At 40.2% G+C, this 20125-nt stretch overlaps 2 protein-coding genes and 1 long non-coding RNA gene across 7 annotated transcripts; 2 read left to right on the top strand and 1 right to left on the bottom strand.

Annotated features, from left to right (window-relative positions):
* Positions 1-1645: 1645 nt before the first annotated feature.
* On the bottom strand, positions 1646-20064 carry LOC113575256 (uncharacterized). Of its 4 annotated transcripts, XR_014116816.1 has the most exons (6): positions 19429-19855; positions 19219-19305; positions 18589-19009; positions 18014-18139; positions 3715-3872; positions 1646-3121 (listed from the first exon to the last, which is right to left on the bottom strand). It is a non-coding gene; the product is annotated as an uncharacterized LOC113575256 (long non-coding RNA). The 4 variants fall into 4 exon arrangements; XR_003410393.3 differs by having other exon boundaries at positions 1646-3872; XR_003410392.3 differs by lacking the exons at positions 1646-3121; positions 3715-3872; positions 18014-18139; positions 18589-19009 and adding an exon at positions 19864-20064 and having other exon boundaries at positions 19063-19305; positions 19429-19548.
* nppcl (natriuretic peptide C-like) lies at positions 3963-6067 on the top strand. Of its 2 annotated transcripts, XM_027006657.3 has the most exons (4): positions 4148-4262; positions 4663-4774; positions 4896-5062; positions 5324-6067. In XM_027006657.3, the coding sequence occupies exons 3-4, from the start codon at positions 4964-4966 to the stop codon at positions 5621-5623; spliced, it is 399 nt and encodes a 132-aa protein (XP_026862458.2). In that variant the 5' UTR covers positions 4148-4262; positions 4663-4774; positions 4896-4963; the 3' UTR covers positions 5624-6067. The 2 variants fall into 2 exon arrangements, with proteins under 2 accessions (XP_026862457.3, XP_026862458.2); XM_027006656.3 differs by lacking the exon at positions 4663-4774 and having other exon boundaries at positions 3963-4262.
* Positions 10853-15805, top strand: gapdh (glyceraldehyde-3-phosphate dehydrogenase). Its single transcript, XM_027006655.3, has 12 exons — positions 10853-10929; positions 11549-11599; positions 13045-13144; positions 13305-13411; positions 13487-13577; positions 13683-13798; positions 13997-14078; positions 14188-14339; positions 14629-14707; positions 15048-15131; positions 15387-15484; positions 15561-15805. The coding sequence occupies exons 2-12, from the start codon at positions 11577-11579 to the stop codon at positions 15628-15630; spliced, it is 1002 nt and encodes a 333-aa protein (XP_026862456.1). The 5' UTR covers positions 10853-10929; positions 11549-11576; the 3' UTR covers positions 15631-15805.
* Positions 20065-20125: the final 61 nt, after the last annotated feature.

Here is a 20125-nt window from a genome sequence, read left to right on the forward strand (position 1 = left end):
CATCCAAAGATAAAAAGCCTAGTTTCCAATGGTGACTAATTCTGGACATACATTGGAAATACCAGAGGGGGGGCTGATATTTATAACATGAGAGGTTTTGCCTATTCAAGAGTGTTATTTAAAAGACGCCCTGATTTGAAGAACCAGTGGGCTACAGTCAGGAAAAGCCTAAATGCTTATACGTGGAACATGTCCAGTTCAAAAGGGTCAGCCACTTGTACTGGATCTTATTTGACTCTGTCTGAGCTTTCAAAGCTGCATGAATGGTACAATCTGAAATGGCTGGCTTCACTTTAACCCTGAAGACAGTTGAGTGCAAAGCATTCAATGTGACTAATGGTGGGTTTTTAAGAGTTCAGAAGGCTAAACCATTTAGTGAGCGAACTTCTGCCATGTACCATCACCTCTCCACTTTGGTTTTCTAGCCCATGCCAGAGTAACCATAGCAACGCACCCAGAAGCTCATCCTGTACTATGTTCCGAGCTTTGAGGTGCATAGTGGCCAAAACCAGCATCTCTTTGCTAAAACGAAAATTTTGTCTTCATGAAAAGCACTCTAAATGCCTTAATTATTGCTCATTGTTCCACCCCTAGCATTTAATTGTGTCGAGATGCAGAGAGTGTAGGCAAAGCTCTGATTTTAATTGCAGTGCTGTGATGGCGTGCAGAAAGATAACGGCAATCTCAATTGCTCACGCCTGTGGCTAATGTAGTTTAGATTCACCTCCTCTCACTCACTGCTGATAAAGTGCTATTGTAAGTAGGTAATTACAATGATCTGCATACAAGTGTGGGTGAGGGGGGCTGTTTGTGTAGGTGGTTGTAGCCTACATGTCTTGCACAGATCCCTGCTGCAAGGTAAATGCATGTATGCCTGCAATCTTGTATTTAACAGTACCTTTTATTCATTAATTTTTAATTTGTTTAATACTCACTTTGACACTCTTATGAAATAGCTGCTCATTCTGTCCCTTCATAGGTTGTTTTTCTTCAATGTTAGACACATTTGCTCAGAATAGTTACCTGTTCTGCCATTTTCTCTTTTACTTTTTATTTGATTAATCAGATAAAGTAGCAGATAAGTATATCACAGATACTGTTTTCAGTTATAAACCTAAAATTAAAGATGCAAATGAAACAGATCCTGCTTAATGCCAATACCAAATGTGGCTGGTTTATTTCTTGTTTCTTAAAAGCATCCTAGCACTTTTCAAGAGTGAGTACTGAACCATCTTCCTAATGTTTAAGGTGATCTCAATACTTCAATGCTTTTAGGAACACAGAGAAAGGTTGGTTATCTGTTTAGATGAACAGATGAGTTTGTAGTCTAAAAGCTTCTAGATTGCATTTGGTGAAGCACGAGGATGGTCAGCATTGTGAGTTTCTTTAAGGTTTGTGACCACCAGACTGCTAACCTTTTAACTGAAATGGAGGAGAAGAATGACTGCTGTAACACTACAATTCCCACATTGCTTTGCTTCTTCAGACAATGATACAGCCTTGTGTCAAGCTAACAAGGTTATTTATGGCTGGTTACACTGGCAGTGTAACCAGAAAACTAGATCCACATTTCTCATGTTTATATTTTTGTATCCCCGTCTTTCATTGATAATTTCAAAGAACAAATCTGGTTGAATGTGCTTGCTTAAAGAAGCATATATAGAGCGCTCTCTCTCTCTCTCTCTCTCTCTCTCTCTCTCTCTCTCTCTCTCTCTCTCTCTCTCTCTCTCTGTGTACAGTATGATGAAGTCATGTCTGCAAATGTCACAGCTTGACTCGACAGGATTACTACCCTCTCTCTTTTCTCTCTTTCTCTCCCCTCATTCTTTCTTCCCCTCTAAGTTTTCTCTCTACAAAAGTTTCTTCCCAACTTTGTGCTCTTGTGCTCCTCTGTGGGTCTCTTGTCCTCTCTCCCACTCACACACCCACATAGAAATGATCAAGCCCACTCTTCTCCACACTTACAGATACTACACCTCTACATTTTTTATTGTCCCTGCCCACAGAGCTGCCACACACACTTAAACAAAAACATACACCCATACACATTTCACTTAAACACAAACACACACACACATACCCACACCCATAAACATTTCACCTTTGCCACCCTCTCACTCTTAGGTGACGTGCTGGACCATTCTAGCTGCATCTATCCATCCTTTCGTCTTTTATTCTTTTTAAAATCATCCCTCTCTTTTTGCCTACCAATCCTCCTACACATCTCTCTCTTTTCTTTTCCTGTTCACATGCTTCCTGTTTCTATCAGATGACAAGCAGAGAGAGCTAGAGAGGCCAATTAGTCTTGTGTGGTCTAAGAACAATTTCTGCAACAAGCATATCTCCACGGTAGAACCCTGGACTGGTGGTTTGTATGCACATATGTATGTGTACATGTGCATGTTGTTGTTTTTTTTTATTTGGTGGCTGTTTGGGGGGGAAAAGAGGATGTAATACACTGAAATGAGAAGAAACAGTTTTGTACAGATTTCTATAAATATGTTGAAGTGAGTCATGAATATCTCTGCATATTCTAACCATAAACCTGGCTTTTAGAATGCTAAGGAATTTCTACTTTTGAAGTAATACAGTGTGCTTAATGGTGTTGATGATCATTGCAGTAATATTTGACAGCCCAGTGAAGGTATGGAAATGGATGTGCGTGGTTGGCTACTAATGGCAGCAGCTGTCTGCAGAGCAGAGCTATTCTTCACTGGGAGAGAGACAAGGTACACAACCATAAAAACACCAGCTTCAACCTGATCAAACAACAGAAACACTCACTGAATTCAAGCTGCTTTACGAGGCTAGGGATGTATGTGTGTCCGTGTGTTTTATGTTTAGAGTACATTTTTGTTGATGATGTGCTATCCTGCCTGCATTTTGGTAGATTTTAGATTTTATTCAAATTCAGTGATTTACCTCTCACACACTGTCTCTATATGTCTCTTTTTCCCTCTGCCTCTCTGCCTCTCTCTCGCTCTCTGCAAGTGTGTGTGTGTTCGCGGATGTGTCCGTGTCGTGTGTGTGTGTGCCTGCTTGCGTGTGTGCTGGCTCTTGCTCATATTCTCGGAGGCCGAGGGGGAAGAGCAGAGCAGATGGCATTGGCAGACTGTTACTCCTAGAGAGAAAGAAAGAGGGATCAACAGAAGAGGAACTAGATGAGAGTACAGAAAAAGGAGGATGAGAACCGCAGATATATGCCCACATTGACAAGGATAAGCAGACAGACACAATAACAGTTATTCCCTGCTGACAGTAGATGAGGACTGGTCCACATAGGAACACCATCCTATGTCCCCTGCTCTGTGATTGGGTGTCCTGTGCACTTGCCATTGAATATCACAGAAAGAGAAAACTATTCTGTTGTGTTTCAAAGCATTTTGGGTACTAGATGCTGCAAATTAACCTGCAAACACAGAACAAAGATCCACTTGGTTTTAGGAACAATTTGCCTAAAAACACAGATGCAGAAGGAGAAGAAAGGATTCCTTTGAGTGTGGTTACCAAGAGCTAGATATCTCCACTGTACTGAGAGCTACGAAAGACATGCTGGCAGCTGTTCAGTAGTCGCAACCTTGTGCCAGGCCGGGCTGCTACTAGCAACCCAAACGCAACCTCGCAAACAGAGGGAGAGTGTGCAAAGTGAGGATGGTGGGATGAGGGATGAGAAGAGGAAGGGTGAGATCATTTTGGCTGCGAAGGAGGGAATACCTGGTTCAGCATCCCATTTTTTTTGGTGTCCTTTCTTTAGCTGAGGTTGTGTGTTCACGTGTGTTTGTCTAAGGGCGGGTGTGCATACGGAGGCTAAGGTGCTAGGCTCACGTGTACTCCCTTGACGTCAGTTGCCCCCTCTATTGTTATGCCATCTCCTGCAGAAAAAAAAGACAATGATAAGTTGTGTGCATGTGCGATATGTGTGTGTTTCAGAGAGATTCTACGAGGGTTTTTTTTTTTTTTTTTTTAGGGGGGAGGGGTGGAGAGGCTCATGCATACCTCATCCTTACATAGGAAGCACTATTTACATATGCCACCAAATTATACACACATACATGCACATACACACAGTTCACACTACAAATCAAATTCTGAACGAGAGAGAGAGAGAGCAAAGGAGGAGGAGAGAAAAGGATGCTTTAGCAGGTGCCAAATATTGAGGGAGAGGAGAAAAAGCGAGGCAGACAGCGACGGAGGGGAATGGAGCAGAGCTCTCAGTGAGAACGCAGCTACTCCGCCACACGTTTACCCACAGGCAAGCTCTGGTGAGTATCACTCACCACTTTCTTCTTTTGAAAAAAAAAAAAAATGTTTTTCCACTTAGGACTCGAAGTGTTCGAAGCACACGAATACTGTATAAATCAATGACCAAGATATTTAGGCTTGTGCTGTATGATGCCATATTTGGCAATTTCTTTTTCATTTTAAAAACTAATAATGGTATGACAATTTGCAAATTGTTAACAATTAATCATTATTTTATTATCTTTTATCTTTTTTCAGAAATACTTTTGAAATTGCTTTCACATTGAATATGTATCTCTAGTGAATATAAAATAAAAATGCATTTTTACACACACACACACACACACACATTTGCATTTACATTTACAAATCTGTTGTATATCAGCCTGTTGTATATTATATTGTCGGATCATGGAAAAGGACTGAATGGTGCCCAGGTGTATCTCTTCATAAGTATCATACTAAGTCTATATTGAGGTACTATAAAGTGCTGCTGACCTGAGAGACCACTGCATGCTGTGAGTGAATGCGGGTGCGTATGAGTTCATCATGTGCATTTCCTTAGCTGTCTGCAGCATCTATATTTCTAAATCACATATGGGCTTCTTTTGTTGGCCTGTGTAAATATTTTGCATGTGATCGCTTCTGTTTAGGTGACTCTGCTGTGCTACTCCAGTTTCTTGTCCCTGACGTGTTTGGGGTCTTGCATCTCGGCTGTGCCATGCTGTGTTCAGCTGTATTGGCAGCACTGCTGCTCCTGCTGGTTCCACTGGAGCCCAGCCATGCCCGAACCCTGCACTCCCCCGACCATGCCATGCAGGTGGGCTGCCTCGGGCATTTCAGCTGGCCTTGGCATGCGTGGAGATATAATTAGGGCCCACCTGAATACACTGTATGTAATTCAATATCACCATTTCAGTACTGAGACCCTTTGATTAATATTTAAGAAAGCCTTCTGTCTTCTACAGTTATGTAGATTTTATAAGCCTAGCTCATGACTTTTAAGTTATCAAGAGGTTTTTTAAGGCTGTAGGTAAACTGTGACATATAGCTTTTGCATTTCTGCTGTTCCCTACTAAAGGTCATTGAGCAGGTCCTGGAGCATTACAATGATCTTTTGACACTAGATGATCTGCAGAATCTCACCAGTGACCCATCAGAGGAACCCGTGCAGCCCTTCAATTCTGGGTTAAAGGTTGCAGAGTCCCCGAAATGGATTGACCTTCCTGTGCAAAGTGAAAACTCCTGGCTCCGTCTCCTTAAGGGAGCTCTGGCCAGTCAAAAACGAGCCTTGTCAGACCGGTCACGACGAGGCTGGAATCGTGGTTGCTTTGGCCTGAAATTAGATCGCATCGGATCTATGAGTGGCCTTGGCTGCTAATGACAGACAAAGGGACAGACCAATCAGAGGTGGCTGTTGACCTGCTAAGCTTCAGGTAAAGGTTGCCTGCAAGCCTAGATCTAGAGTCAGTTTCACCCCTTTACATGATGACCTCCTGATAACTACGTGGTGACCTCCTTATAGTGTTTCACTATGCTTGTATTTTTCAGTTTTAGCAGTTATGAGGTGATGTTGTTTTAGTGTATTGTAAACTGGTTTATTATTAAGTGCTATAACCTGTGTTTATTCGGTTAGGTTCTGTCTGTTCTGTGATAGTAGAGGATTAAAAAATCTGTCATGTTCTTGGATTATTATTTTATTTAGATCATAGTGAATAATTTAAAACTAGATTGTTGTCTGGCATAAGCATAATTTATTAGCAAAATTAACATGGTTCGCTTTATGTTTGTGTATATTGGCATGAATAAAATGTTTCCAAAATCACTGCATTTGAACTGTGTTAAGGATGTCTGCACAGACATTCATGGTGTGAAAATGTATTCTCGGGGGAAACCAAAGCTTACTGGAATAAGTAATGAAGCTGATTTCACAGTTGTAGACTAGCCCAAAGGCCACACTTGCTCTTCCCATGCCCACACACTATCTAGAATATACACCCTTATCACTGTAACAGTGCCGTTATGGGGCTGCCGTCCTGTCATCTTTGAGGAAGAGTATTTTAGCCCAAGTGATGAAATCACTTGATACTGATACTGCCACTATTTTTGACCTAATTAACTAGCCAAAACGAGGCGTGATGGAAGGAATATTTCCAGTACACACTTCATGAAATATATAATAAAAATGGCATATTTCACTGCTAACACATGACTAGACTACATTTTTATTGCACACAAAGCTGGAGCACTTTACCTAGGAGAATGAGCTCGTTTCTCTCTAGGTCTGTCCATCAAACTGCTTTGAAGTAATGCTAATATGACCATAACAGTTTTGTAATGAGAAATGTCTTAAAAGGGATGGAATGCAAACCATGTCATTCCACAAAGAACTTCTCATTCCATATTGATGTGCGTCATTCATGTATTTCACCTTGGGGATATTTTTAGTGCTGCTGTAACGATCACTGTAATGATTTCCAAAGGGTTTAAGAACTGCATGAGAGAGAAAAAAAAAACCAAAAAAAACCCCATATATATATATATATATATATATAATTTTCTTGTCAGTAATTCTTTTTACTGTGTCTGTTTGTGTAGGTGTCAGAATTATGAATTTAACCATCTCCCTTAAATCCCTTACATATAACGCACTACATATCTCTAGCAGCCAGTCATGATGTATGAAAGCCTTCACCCAGGGGTGTATTCTTTAACATTCTCTGTACATGTATTAGATTTGACAGCCTGTCTATAAGTACATTAGATACACACTCAAAGCAGATTCCTTTTGTTCCATATCCTGCAGTAGGGCTGCATATTTCTTGGAATGTTAGATTCAAGAAATGTTATACTCACTTTATACTGAGACACAATTCTAAGAATTTTTAGCCAATAGCCATAGTCATGAATTAGTTAGCATACCTATCTAAACAATAAACAAGAAAAATGTCTAAAAATGTGCTTGCTTTAACATTGGAAAATCACTGTTGTAACCAACAATCCAGTTCTCTTGGGTTCTGAAGCATTACATACTGGCATAAGCTCCCAGGTAGAGTCAGGTAGAGGGAGAGGAGCGTGCAGGAATAAGACTGTTCTGCAAAGCCACTGCTCATACATTTTCAGCAGCAAAGGCTTCACATCAGTAAATTAGAAACATTTTTTGAAATATTTTCTGTACTTTTCATAGCAAGAAAACAGATACATACAGCTAACAGTGTGCCAGTAGCTTTGTTCTCTAGATTCTTTTCTCTGTTGTTGCTCTGTTGATACCTCTGGTGAAGAGTTTGTTTCATTTGTTTGTTTCAAGTTTATTTGATATGTGCACAGAGAGTCAGAAACAGTTGTACATTGCGCTCTAGACCAAGAATATATATACAAGCTCGGGGGAAGTAGTGGAAGTGGCTGATATGTAAAAATTTCTACTAATGGCTGGAAAAGTCTGGCTTGAAAGAAAGCATATGAACAAGCTGAATGGTAAAGGACCTGAGCTTGAAGGAAAAACACTGCCCGGGGGAGGGGCACCCATTCCTCCCCATGCATTACTGTGGGAGTTGTCTACTATATAACTTGCAAGAGATGTAGTCAGCTTTATATTGGAGAAATCAAGAGAAGGCTTGCTGATCAGTTTGTTAAACACCTTCAGACCATCAGAATTAAGGATTTGTCATTTCCAGTGGCAAGGCATTTTAATACTAATGGATATTCCATTAATATATTAATTATAAGTGTGTGTGTATCTGAAAGAGATTCCAGTTGAGTAACTGCAGTATACTGTATTAGTAGTAGTTAAAATCATACCATGATGGCTTCTAAAGTTCCAAGAGTGTAGATCAGTTCTTTTTCTAATTTCATTGCAACACAAAATTCTTTAAATTGATGGATTTTTAGCAAATTTAGAAACCAAGCTCCATTCACACAGATATGGAGAAAGTGACAACAGGGTCATAACTTTTATTTTAAAACATAGTCTTTCAGTTTGAATAACTTATTATTTTTTAGGTAAGGCCAGAAATTCTTAAATGTTCTGTATTTTGTGTTTCAGAGGCTTGCACTCATTGTGGTTTATAAACTGGACAGTAGTGGAGACTGTCCTGAGATCAGGACATTCCAGTTTATCCAGTTTATCAAAGACCTAAATGCAGTTTATCAATACTACCATGAGGTGGCAGAATTTCCTATTTCAAACAACTCAAGTCCTATCTGGTCTGCTCACAAGAAGATACTGGACTCTGAGCTATAGTCCAAATTATACAGATAACAACTATACTGCCTCAAAACTAAAAGTTAATCTATAACACACTCAAATACACACAGTCTTGACCAAAGAAAAATGGCCAGTTTAGCCAAAGATTAATTGATAATTAAAAAAGGGGAAGGGCTAGATAAGGTAATTACTCAGATGAAGTAAGGACCAAGGTCCCATGAAAAAGAATTTATATTTTTAGTAACTGCTATTGAACCCTAGCAGCAATCTCATCTGCTTGTGGTGAATGGCTGATAAATTCAGGAGTACATGTGATTTGAATGAATTGCCCTGTTTCAGCTGTCTCTGAGCGAGGTGGCAAACTCAGGGCTCTCCACTGGAGCAGATAGCTGTACATGTAAAAAGTGTGGGGTCAGCCCTCAAGCGTTTGTTTATTTTTAGCCTGGCACCCCTCCAGCACATTCTTTGAGCTGGATATAAGGGGGCAAAAGAGGGACAGATGGAATGGGTCTGCACTTAGAAACCTGAACATGCAAATGTCTACACACTGGCAAAAATCAAACTTTGTTAATAAAAATGCAAAAAATGAACACATACATAAGAGTTGTGTTGTATTTTGATTGTCTTTGATGTCAGCTATAATTTGTGAGTATGTTTTATAAGTATATTGCATTTCTCATACTTATTTACATTGTGTAGCATTATGTACCTGTAATGTATGCAAATGCCTGGATTGTCCTAGGCAAGAACTGTAGTTTGGTTGTCTGATACTAACTATTCATGCATGCATAAAATAAAATGTTCTTCCAATTTAGAGCATCAGTAGCAAGGTATGCTGTGCTTCTCTCCCTTTGATGTGTGCCTGCAGCAAACCCTGCAAAAAGTCAATGGATACTAGCCAGTGATTATACAGGTATGGCATAGATGCCACTTCACACAGCTCACTCTTTCCTGATAAGAGTGGGAATTCTACTAATGTACTGAGGACAGAGGAACTCTGTCAGGGTAAAGCAGTGTAGGATTAGATCAGGTGGGGTTGTGACCCTACTACCCAGCTTCTTATTTTAGCACCCCATCTGCAACACTATTTGACCTTTTTCTGTGACCTTAAGACTTCAGACCATCAAGTGATGCCAAGAGGAAGAGGGTTCACAGCAGACGCCTTGGAAGCATAAATATGTAAGTGCAGAGACTTCTGAACACACATTATTGCATCTGTGACCTAAATACTGTACAGAGAGACTGGCAATCCCCGCAGAGTCTCAGATTAAAGTAAAGTAAAATAAAATTCTCTAACACCTTGTTGTAAGTAAGCCAAATGCTGAATTGTACAATCCATTATCAGTTTTCCTGTGAATGTGATCTTTCCTTTTGTACAGACTGCTGTTTACTTCTGCTGCAAGAGAAACTATGCTGCTAATTTTAATGATCTACAATTCAAATATTTAATACGCTAACTGTGATCTGATGCCACATAGACATTAATATACAAATAAAAAATTAACTAATTAATTAGTTTGTATAAACAGATTGGGTTCTAAAATGGAAATAGTGGTATTATTCTCAGTAAAAAAAAAATAAAACTATCTAATCATTAAGAATGACAGAATGATGATTTGTATGTTCACTCTTTTCACAGTAACATAACAAACATACATCTTATGCCTCTTACATAAGCTCTTTCACTCACTCACTCATTCACTCCCTCAGTGCACTGCACATGCACTGGTGAGATGCATACCGACGCAGGACTGTCAGAGACAACACAGCACAATCACACAGGCAGCAGGGCAGGGTCAGAGGCCCAGAAGGTGCTGCAGAGATGGCTTAATAAAAGTGAAGGGTCATGGTCTTTCTGGTAAATGTCATCTACTCAAGAGGAGAGTGATCTGATCCCCTGCTCCAGGCTCTTTTTCATTCTCAGTTTGTGCTGGGCTAGAAGGTCAAAGTGAGACAAGTAAGATCCCTCTGGATTTCTGCCTCTCAGGACTGTTCTGTTGGGACCATTCAGAGTTGGGTCCTTAGCAGGTTTTTATACATATTCTTTTATATAGTACTGAAAATCACAGTCATAAATTAAAGGGAAAAAACTATTTCAAGATCTGACATGAGTGATTCTACTGTTCATGTAAGATGATGCTGGACTGAGAAATAGCATAATACTCCTTAGGCCCTTGTTGTTCTACTGATATTAAATTTTCTATCTATTATAATTGCATTAGTTTGAAGTCAAAAAAAGGTTTCTTAATTTACTTAGGTTTTACATTTGTCACTGGTTATTTAGAGATATGTAAAATAGTGTGCTAGATGTAAGCAACGTTAGACCTGCAGCATGACCTTGACATTAAAAAGGGGTGGACCAATTAAGTGTTAAAGTCAAAGAGGCGGGGATAACATAACACATCCAGCATAAATTCTGAACAGGCCTAAACTTCTTCCCCACTCCCACAAGTGTTGGAACGGACGGAGGCCGCCGTTAAACGGTAAAGGAATTTTCTTCTCGCGTTCAGGAGCATGTTGTACTATCGTTTAAACTAGACAGCTCTAAGAAACGTTTAGGTTCGTCATAGCCGTAGGTATGCGTAAGCAATGCATAGGTCGCTGAATATAGACGGTGAAATTTCTCAAACTATGGTTTACCCGAAGCTTTCGGGTTTCATTTCTTATTCAAGTTTGAAGAGTTTCAGCAACGATGGAATACTTATTTTGTATAGTACTAAAACGCAGTCTTGGCTTCTATTTTAAAATGTTTTAAGTATGTGTCCCTTGTACGAGTTTGGCACTGTTCACTTGAGTGCTGCACAGAAAGCTGAAATTCATGTGTGTATGTATGTATGTATAATATTTTCACCACTTTTTTTAGTGAATATGGAATTGTGCTCCAAGCCTCGTCAAAGCGCCACAGGATTATACTTCCTGATTTTTCACCTTCACGACACAGGAACCTGATCTAGTCTTATGCCACCTACTAGAATGTCGAAATATTACCTTGCCCTGCTTTTAGCGCAGTTTCAACTTTGCCTTGAGTTAATGTCGGTTACTACCTGTTAATCGACTGCTGGTGTAAGATTTTAAAAAATGTAACTTGTCCTTTCTTTGCAGAGGACAAGACAAGACCGGAGCAGACAACATGGTTAAAGTCGGCATCAACGGGTGAGGCGTTTTACACTGTGTACAGTAAGCTACAAAATGTAAAGGTATCTGTTGGCCATAGTGCAGTCCTGTTGAGTAGACACCTGCCGCTTTCTGTGCTTTGGAAAGATCAACAGGCGTCTTAGAATTTCTCAAGCGGAACTGAAGTAATCGAAGTATGACGTGATAACACTTAACCTGTCGCAACTCGGATGTTAACCTTCAATTTGATTACCTGGCCTATTTGTATACCTTTTCATGGGAGTGGTTTATTGCGTTACTTGCTATTACTGTTTGCGACGCGCTCGCCATGTCAGCATGACGTGTGCGCCAAATCAACTCTGTACATCTCATACTGCAGTGGCAACTTATTTGCCAAGGTTAGTTTGCCTTTTGAAATTTCCCTGTACCCCCTTCTATAGGCTTGCCTTAACGTTTCAGCCGTGCGACGCCGGTTGACCGAACTCTCAGGCGCCAGCTGTCATGGGCTAAAACGCACTTGGTGTGCGATGAGAAATGTGATCCTTCTACATAGCTCGGAGGTCATGGCTGCATTCGTATACAGTGTGCTACATGTACTCTGCTAATGTTTTAGGATCCCCCTTGGAAGGTTTGGTTTTACAGCAGCAATGAGTCATTTGCATGAGTTGAGACTTGATGCACTTGATGATCCAGATAAGCAATTGTTAATGCGTCTGTCTTGAAGTGGCCATTGGCTCCATAAACTTGTTCTGTTTTCTGTCTAAATTTTTGTTCTGAAGACTTGGGGTTAAACTGTAACTAGTTGCTGACCAAACATTCCCTTTCTTGCCATTCTAGAATGGGACTTTAGTCTAGTTTCTCAATTTCATGCCTGTGTGCATGCATTTTGAACCTTTTGTTCCTGCATTTGAGGTCATGTCACCATCAGGCACTAGTGTCCCTAGTTCAGCAATGCATGAGCTGAATTTCTACTCTACTACACCTCCAACAGATACTGTAGTTGATGTGCCAGTTTACTGTTCATCCATTCTGAAGTCTGACTACTACCAAAGCATTGTACTTGCCATTAAAGGCAATGCCTATTCATGTCAAAATCATAAGCTGGTGTATAGTATGGGTGGCTGTCAAGTTTAGTTTTGCCCTGTAGCCTAGCTACATTTCCTGTATAGTATGAACTCTCCTGACTTAAGTGTAGGTGGTGGCTTTCTCTTTTGATGCAGGAAATGGCTGTGATTTGCTCTGAAGGTGGGGTTGTAAGACTTGGCAGTGTAGTTCTACCATCTAGTGGCTTTTAAATCTCACATGGCCTGCAATCTGAAGTATTTAATTTCTTGAATATCCAGTATATGGTAACTGCAGGCTACACTCTGCAGTGGTGAAACACTGATCTTTTGATTACTGTAGAGGTGTTGGGAGCTGCAGATCTTTAAATTTGAAGCAATTGGTGACTTGTAGGTCCTGAGCAGACTCTTCCTGTGTTCCAGATTTGGCCGCATTGGGCGTCTGGTGACTCGTGCTGCTTTCCACAGCAAGAAGGTGGAGATTGTTGCCATCAATGACCCTTTCATTGACCTAGACTACATGGTGAGTTTGCCCTTGATGCATTTTCAAATGACTTGGAATGCCATGAACAGGTTTTCCTTTAATGCTGATGAGCAGTTGAATACTGGTTCCAAATACTTAAACTTTGGCTTGACCTCACCCTTTCCATACTATTTTATCCTGACTGCTGTTTTTTGACCAGGTGTACATGTTCAAGTATGACTCCACCCATGGGCAGTACAAAGGGGAGGTGAAGGCTGAGGGTGGCAAACTGGTCGTTGATGGACATGCAATCACAGTTTTCAGCGAGTGAGTTGCTTTGTATACATGTACTTACAAGGATTCTTCATGTTGTCACCTGACTCCCCCTCTTTCACTCTGCAGGAGGGACCCAGCCAACATTAAGTGGGGTGATGCTGGTGCCCAGTATGTTGTGGAATCTACTGGTGTCTTCACTACTATTGAGAAGGCCTCAGTAAGTGAGCTTGTGCTAAATGACTCAAGTAGAATAAACTGGCCCATCTTGAGTTTGTAATGCATGTGTCCTGTGTCTGATCTGTGCACTTTGCTCTTTCCTTAGGCTCACTTGAAAGGTGGTGCCAAGAAGGTGATAATCTCTGCCCCCAGTGCTGATGCCCCAATGTTTGTCATGGGTGTCAACCATGAGAAATATGACAAATCCCTTCAAGTAGTCAGGTAAAGGGCCTCAGCTAACCAGCTCTTAAGTGAGCTATTCTTACAGGGTTAAAGATCTGCACTTGCAGTCAAGGGTCAATAGGTGGCATGCTGGCACAAACATTGTGCAGAAGTAACTCACTCCATTAACTAGGATGTCCCTACATAAGAGTACTTCATACAAATTTAAGTGTATGATCTGATTATCTCCCTCTATAGCAATGCCTCTTGCACTACCAACTGCCTGGCTCCTCTGGCCAAGGTCATTCATGATAACTTTGTCATCATTGAGGGCCTTATGGTAAGACTTTAAGCATGATTCCATTGTGGTGTAAACATTTAGTCTTGCAACTTTAGAACACCATCTTTTTAAAATGAATCCCTTTTGTCTAATACAATCTCACTTTCAGAGCACTGTCCATGCCATCACTGCTACCCAGAAGACAGTTGATGGTCCATCTGGTAAACTGTGGCGGGATGGCCGTGGTGCCAGCCAGAACATTATCCCAGCCTCCACTGGTGCTGCAAAGGCTGTGGGAAAAGTCATTCCTGAACTCAATGGGTCAGTTCAGATGTCATTTCAAATTCTAAACCCATTTCCTGATGGAATGTTCAAGCTTCATTGTCTTTTAAATCCTGGGAAGTCTGTTTTGGCCACTACTACATTTTGATGCAGACTTCCCACACTTGACTTTTAAAACTAAAGGCAATGGTTAACCACTGAACAGTTAGGATAACACCAGTTCCTTCTCCAGTAAACCAACTCTCCTAATGTGAGGGTGAGTTGATCTGGAGTAAAAGCCAGGCTTCTTTCATTTTGTCATATACTAACCCTGTGTTTATTGTTTCAGCAAGCTGACTGGTATGGCCTTCCGTGTTCCAACTCCCAATGTGTCAGTGGTTGACTTGACTGTTCGTTTGGAGAAGGCGGTGAGTACACTGCTATGACTGCCTGCATGTGCTGCTAGATTTGGTAAAGCCTTCACCCATTTAGTTGGCTTGCATAGGGGCCAATGACTACCTACTAAAGTCTTGGAAATGTGTGGGGTGTTTGATAGCCACAGGTTCCCTGGCTTGCATGAATCTGACTGAGCTTATGGTTGGCTTTAGATTTGTTAGGCCACTTCCCCTTACTTGTGGCCCTAAGGGGGATGGTGGTGAACTTGTCCATGAATGTGAAAGGCAGTGCTTTTTGCTAAATTGAGTTCTGTTGTACAGATTTGTTCAGCTGCCTAAATATTTGCATGTGTAATACTCCCTTTTCACTCAGGCTAAGTATGAGGACATAAAGAAGGCAGTCAAGACTGCAGCTGAAGGACCCATGAAGGGCATTCTAGGATACACAGAACACCAGGTATATGCCAGATCTCTCACTGCTGCCTCCTAGAGCTTCCCAACTAGTCCCTTTCTCAATATCCATTGAAGTGCAACAGGGTATAGTACTAGCAACTTATCCAGGAAGACTGTCTGTGTACATGGTATGAGCTTTAATTCTGCTACTTGGCTGCATTGTTCCAAGGTTCATGACTACAATTATCTGAATACAATGTTCCTAGTTTCCATGCTTGTGGGTTTTTTTTTTATAAACCTACCAGTCTTGTCCTCATAGGTGGTGTCCACAGACTTCAATGGTGACTCTCACTCCTCTATCTTTGATGCTGGTGCTGGAATTGCCCTTAATGATCACTTTGTCAAGCTGGTGGCATGGTATGTGTTAAGTGAGCATTGAAGCCTTTGCATTGGTTTGGTATGGATTTATTCAGTGACTGTTCCTTTCCCCTAGGTATGATAACGAGTTTGGCTACAGCAACCGTGTCTGTGACCTGATGGCTCACATGGCTTCCAAGGAGTAGATGTGACCACTGACAACCAACATATTCTCCCAACAATTACAAAAGTGCTTGAAGTACTGTGCTTTAATTTGAAGACCAATTTTTTTTTTTTTTTTATGAAAATGCCCTGTTTTGAAGTGGACACAAAGCATCTGTCTGCTTAAATGTGTGGTGGAATAAAGTCCTCTGCTGTGAACTGTTGAGATTTCTTGCATCCTTAGCCTTGATGTGCCACTCCCACACTAGCTAGCCTTGAACTAGCTGTAAGACCTGAATCCAGCCTGGGGCTTTTGCTGGATGGAGTTTGCTGAAGGTGGCAGTGAGCAAGCATGTACTTCAGCACAGTGTCATGCAGGCTCTTCATTATGCACTCATCTAGTGTAGGATTTCATTTCCAATTGAAGGAATTGGCTGTATTGTGTTGCTTGCTGTGGTCCAACTGAAGGGGGGGGAATTTGAAATATTCTGTAGCCAATCTGTCAAGTGTTCTGTGCAAATGCATACCCTTTTAAAATTGCTAGGGAATGCAGCCCACTTGCACATTTTTCAAATGGTTTTGCAAGTGAAATCAATGCCATGAACACTGCACCTTGCTAACAAATATGGTCATGCTGGTACCTTGGTTTAAATCCTATTCATGCTAACTTGAACTGAAGGGTGGACAGATTTTAGTATATTCAACTAATTAACTTCACCCCTTTTACTTCTCATATCTGTACCCAATACCAATTCTTCATTAAAATACCACTTCATTAATAATGCATACCCACATACTGGTATTAAATTATGCTTTATGCTGAAGCTGAGGAAGGATTGAGTGCTTGGCCATGATTATGAAGAACAGGGGGGTGGTGATGGACTAGAGCTGTGTGTGCCTTTATTTTCATGTAGATGGAGAAAAGGCCATTTGGCTCTATGGTAGGACAATTTAAAAGGATGAGTGGTTAACCCCTTACATTCAAAGGCCCAACCTGTGTATTTTTCTTTTTTGGAACCATACCCTGTCCATATTCATTTAAATATGAACTTTAACTGCATCTAGTCTCACAGCAAGTGTTCAAATGAAAGTGTGCAGACTCTAGTGTCCCTCTCTTGTTGCTCAGGTTTACTGAAACACAGTAAAGAGATGGAACATTTCAGTCATTGAACATATGTACCATGAGAAAGGTGAGGGCTTTGTGCTTTGGAGATGGTGATGGCTGCCTATCTTAAAGCATTAGTCCAGAGAAATGAAACTGGTGAAGAGGACTGACCCAAAATGTACAACCCTGGAACACACTGCATGCAGCCAGCCCAATGGGATGGACTCAAAGGGAGAGAGGCCAAATATGAAAGGGCTACTGGTATGAACATACTTTTCTTAAACTTGGTATAATTGCTATGCCCTGAAGCAATGCATATTAATCCAATTTTTTTGTTAGGAAATGTGATGCAATGTCTATTGTAAATACTATTCATTCCTGAACATGAAGTAAAAATTATCACACACTGCAAGTGCCATACTTTGAACTATCATACCTATCTTCAAAAAAGAGACCATCAACTAATAGTGCTTCCATATTCCAGCTGTCATATCCTCAAATGTTTACTACACACAAATCCAGTCACCAGATGTCTGATATCTGGCCAGCTAGTCAGCAAGACTCTTTGTCCATAAGCATACTTCACTGCACGTGTCTAACCAAAGTTTTGAGTGTATGCATTTATTTCTTATTAATACTGTTACCATCTGGTATTAATGATTTGATGTTTCTGCATATTTTCATCTTATTAACCTGTTTATTGATAATATAAATCTATTAATATGTAGAGTCATAGTAATTGTAGGGGGTGGGGTTAAAATCACCCTAACTATAAAATAACCCATAGATAGCTACACATAGTGTCCAAAGCAGAGTGTAGCCAGTTTTTGGTCATGAGCTCAAAATCTCTAAGCTTCTGCCTGTTCCACCAGTGATTCAGTAACACCATCCCTATTCCTGAAACATTCCTCCTAACAGTAAGAGTAAGAAACAGAGGTAAAATAATAAGTTGCAGAAGGATGATAGCCATATAGAGAAAGAATTGTGGGTATGTGTGCAGAAGTCCTCTGCCTCTACATACATCTGGTGAGTAGATATATTTCCTTATATCATTATCACACACCTCCACACTAAGCTATATAAGTTGCATGTATTTGTATAACCTGTCATGATGTTAAAAGCCTTTCCCCTTTTATAGCTAATTATCTAATATTGTTTTTGCCTGAAAAAAAACCTTCTAAGTAATAGTGTTATGTAAAGGTGTGAAATATGGCAGACTAATACTGCTGTGAATTATGTACAGTGGTTGGCTTCCTGGAACATGTGATGCTGAGATCATGCCAAATCAGCCGATATAGAGATAGATGGAAGACAGGACTCACCTGTGATGATAAGGATGATTGCTTCAAGAGGACCAGCTGCTGGGTGTGGTGGGATTGGTAGATAGGTGGGATAGCAGGATCCGAGAAAAAACCCTTCCAAGAGCCAATCATTCCCTCAGACATGAGCTACCAACAGAGAACCAGACAATAAAGAAAGGAATCACTGTCACAAAGATTAATTTCACTCTCAAAAACCATCTGAGATTGCAACTTAATTTTCAGTAAAAGTACCATAAAATATCAACATCAACAACAACTTTATGGAACACAAAAATGTTATATTTCTGTAAGCTAATACCATGAAATTTTAAATGAACCAAATCAGACAAAAGCAAAAATGATGTTTACACAGTAAAAACTACTGCAAGTAAAGAATGGCATAGAGAAGATAATACATTATCCAGAGGTTGAACTATGAGAAGAGAAGACCAGCCTGTTAAACATTGAGGACATGGACAACTTTGAAGGTTGAGGTTTTTAGTTTTTCTATGCTTCTCCAAAAAAAGATATGTTCCCTTCATCCTCTCCAGCCACTGCAATAAAGGCATCAGTGACATCTCAGAAGGCCTACTCACCCTCCATTCAGTTATTCACTCCTCATGTCTTCTGTCACTTCTGTCACACTTCTGCCAGTCTCTGCCACTTGATTTCCAGGCAATTTTAACCCATCTTGAGCTTTTATTGTGGTTTGTTCTTCTGTTTTCAATCTCTTTTCTATGAAGAGCAAATCAGCTTGGCTCTGGTCAATCTGATCAGTTCATTAATGTGTACAGAGTGAGAAAGACTTTTTTGCCCTCCACCACCTCTATGTTTCCTCCTCTTGTTCTTTGTTGTGCTGTTGTCTTCCAAGAAATCTCTCAAATGTTTTATAGGTGTGTTTGTGGAAGTGTGTGTTTGTGTGTGAATGAGTGATAGACATATTCTACTTATATGAGCCCAGCTCCAGATAGGCAGAAAGAGGAACCATTGCAACTGAAGAAAGCAACTGGACACAGGCTTAAAAGAGAACACACACACAGGCACATGTTAATTTAAGATGCATCCATCAATAGATAAATGTTTGTTTAATATTATTTTTTAAAAGTGGTCAATTTTAAACTGCACTATCGTTAGAAGTGGTTTTAAGTGCTTTAAAGCTGTGCTTTAATACTGAGAAACATAAATACAACAGTCCATATAGGCATAGAGTACTTAGATATCAGTACAATCAGATGCAGATTTGGTAGGCTTTTCAGAAAGAGGAAATCAGCGGATGGGCATTCCTCAACGCCATCGCGGACACATAGGCCAACCTGCAGAGGGAGCAAGAGAGCAAAAGACTGAAGGCGAAGGAGAAAGAGAAGGAAGGAAATGAATTCACCTTCAGCAACTTGACAGGAATAAAAAGCCTGCAGCCGAAGTTTTTTAAAGCCTACTTGTATTTAACAGCACTTGTACAGGTAAAATGCAGTAGAACGGGAAGAAAGCCCTGCTTCCGGTTCTTCTTGTACGCCCCGTGGTATGATTTTTCCCAGAGCTACTTCCAAGGACTGTCCCTAAGGTCATTTGCATTAGATAACATGCTATTATTGTACACACTATTTGCACAATAAATATTATTCTACATTAGCATGTAGTTAGGTGAGTTGTGTATATGTAAATACACAATATGTAAATTCTGTTTGCGGTTGACTTATTAAAAAGGTAAACGAATCCAGTTGATTCTCTTTAGTGCATGCACAAAGTACATCCACAAAATATTTATATAGTTTATAACAAAGTTTTGTTCAGCCATAGTATCGTTGCTCATGTGCTATGTGTTCGTTATCTCTTAGATACAGGCTATTTTATAGATTAAAAATATACGTAACCTTTCAAAACTACTTTTCCAAACGTTTTGCCTGACTAATTTTCTGCTTTTCTGAGACAACGTCATGCGACTTTCGTCTGTGTGACGTAGCTCTGGTGTTTACCGTAAGTATGTTAGTTTAAAAGAAAAATAAACATATAATAGAAGAGATATTAACAACGGGCTCTTTTTAATCGTATTAAATCATGTTCGGTATAACTTCTTAATAATCATTTGAATTTGAAAGAAGTCATGTCATGGATGGGAAAATAAATGACTGAAAT

The sequence above is a fragment of the Electrophorus electricus genome, chromosome 14 (genome assembly GCF_041902795.1).
Source record: "Electrophorus electricus isolate QZ-2024a chromosome 14, ASM4190279v1, whole genome shotgun sequence".
Lineage (NCBI taxonomy): Eukaryota > Metazoa > Chordata > Actinopteri > Gymnotiformes > Gymnotidae > Electrophorus > Electrophorus electricus.

What these genes read in the sequence shown, in the direction of transcription:
- nppcl (XM_027006656.3), top strand. Translation starts at nt 3,989, where the DNA reads ATGCATACCTCATCCTTACATAGGAAGCACTATTTACATATGCCACCA. An exon ending in TTACCCACAGGCAAGCTCTG is followed by an intron (nt 4,263 to 4,895) that starts GTGAGTATCACT and finishes GCTTCTGTTTAG; the next exon opens with GTGACTCTGCTGTGCTACTC. An exon ending in CCCCCGACCATGCCATGCAG is followed by an intron (nt 5,063 to 5,323) that starts GTGGGCTGCCTC and finishes TCCCTACTAAAG; the next exon opens with GTCATTGAGCAGGTCCTGGA.
- gapdh (XM_027006655.3), top strand. Translation starts at nt 11,577, where the DNA reads ATGGTTAAAGTCGGCATCAACGG. An exon ending in GTTAAAGTCGGCATCAACGG is followed by an intron (nt 11,600 to 13,044) that starts GTGAGGCGTTTT and finishes CCTGTGTTCCAG; the next exon opens with ATTTGGCCGCATTGGGCGTC. An exon ending in TAGGATACACAGAACACCAG is followed by an intron (nt 15,132 to 15,386) that starts GTATATGCCAGA and finishes TTGTCCTCATAG; the next exon opens with GTGGTGTCCACAGACTTCAA.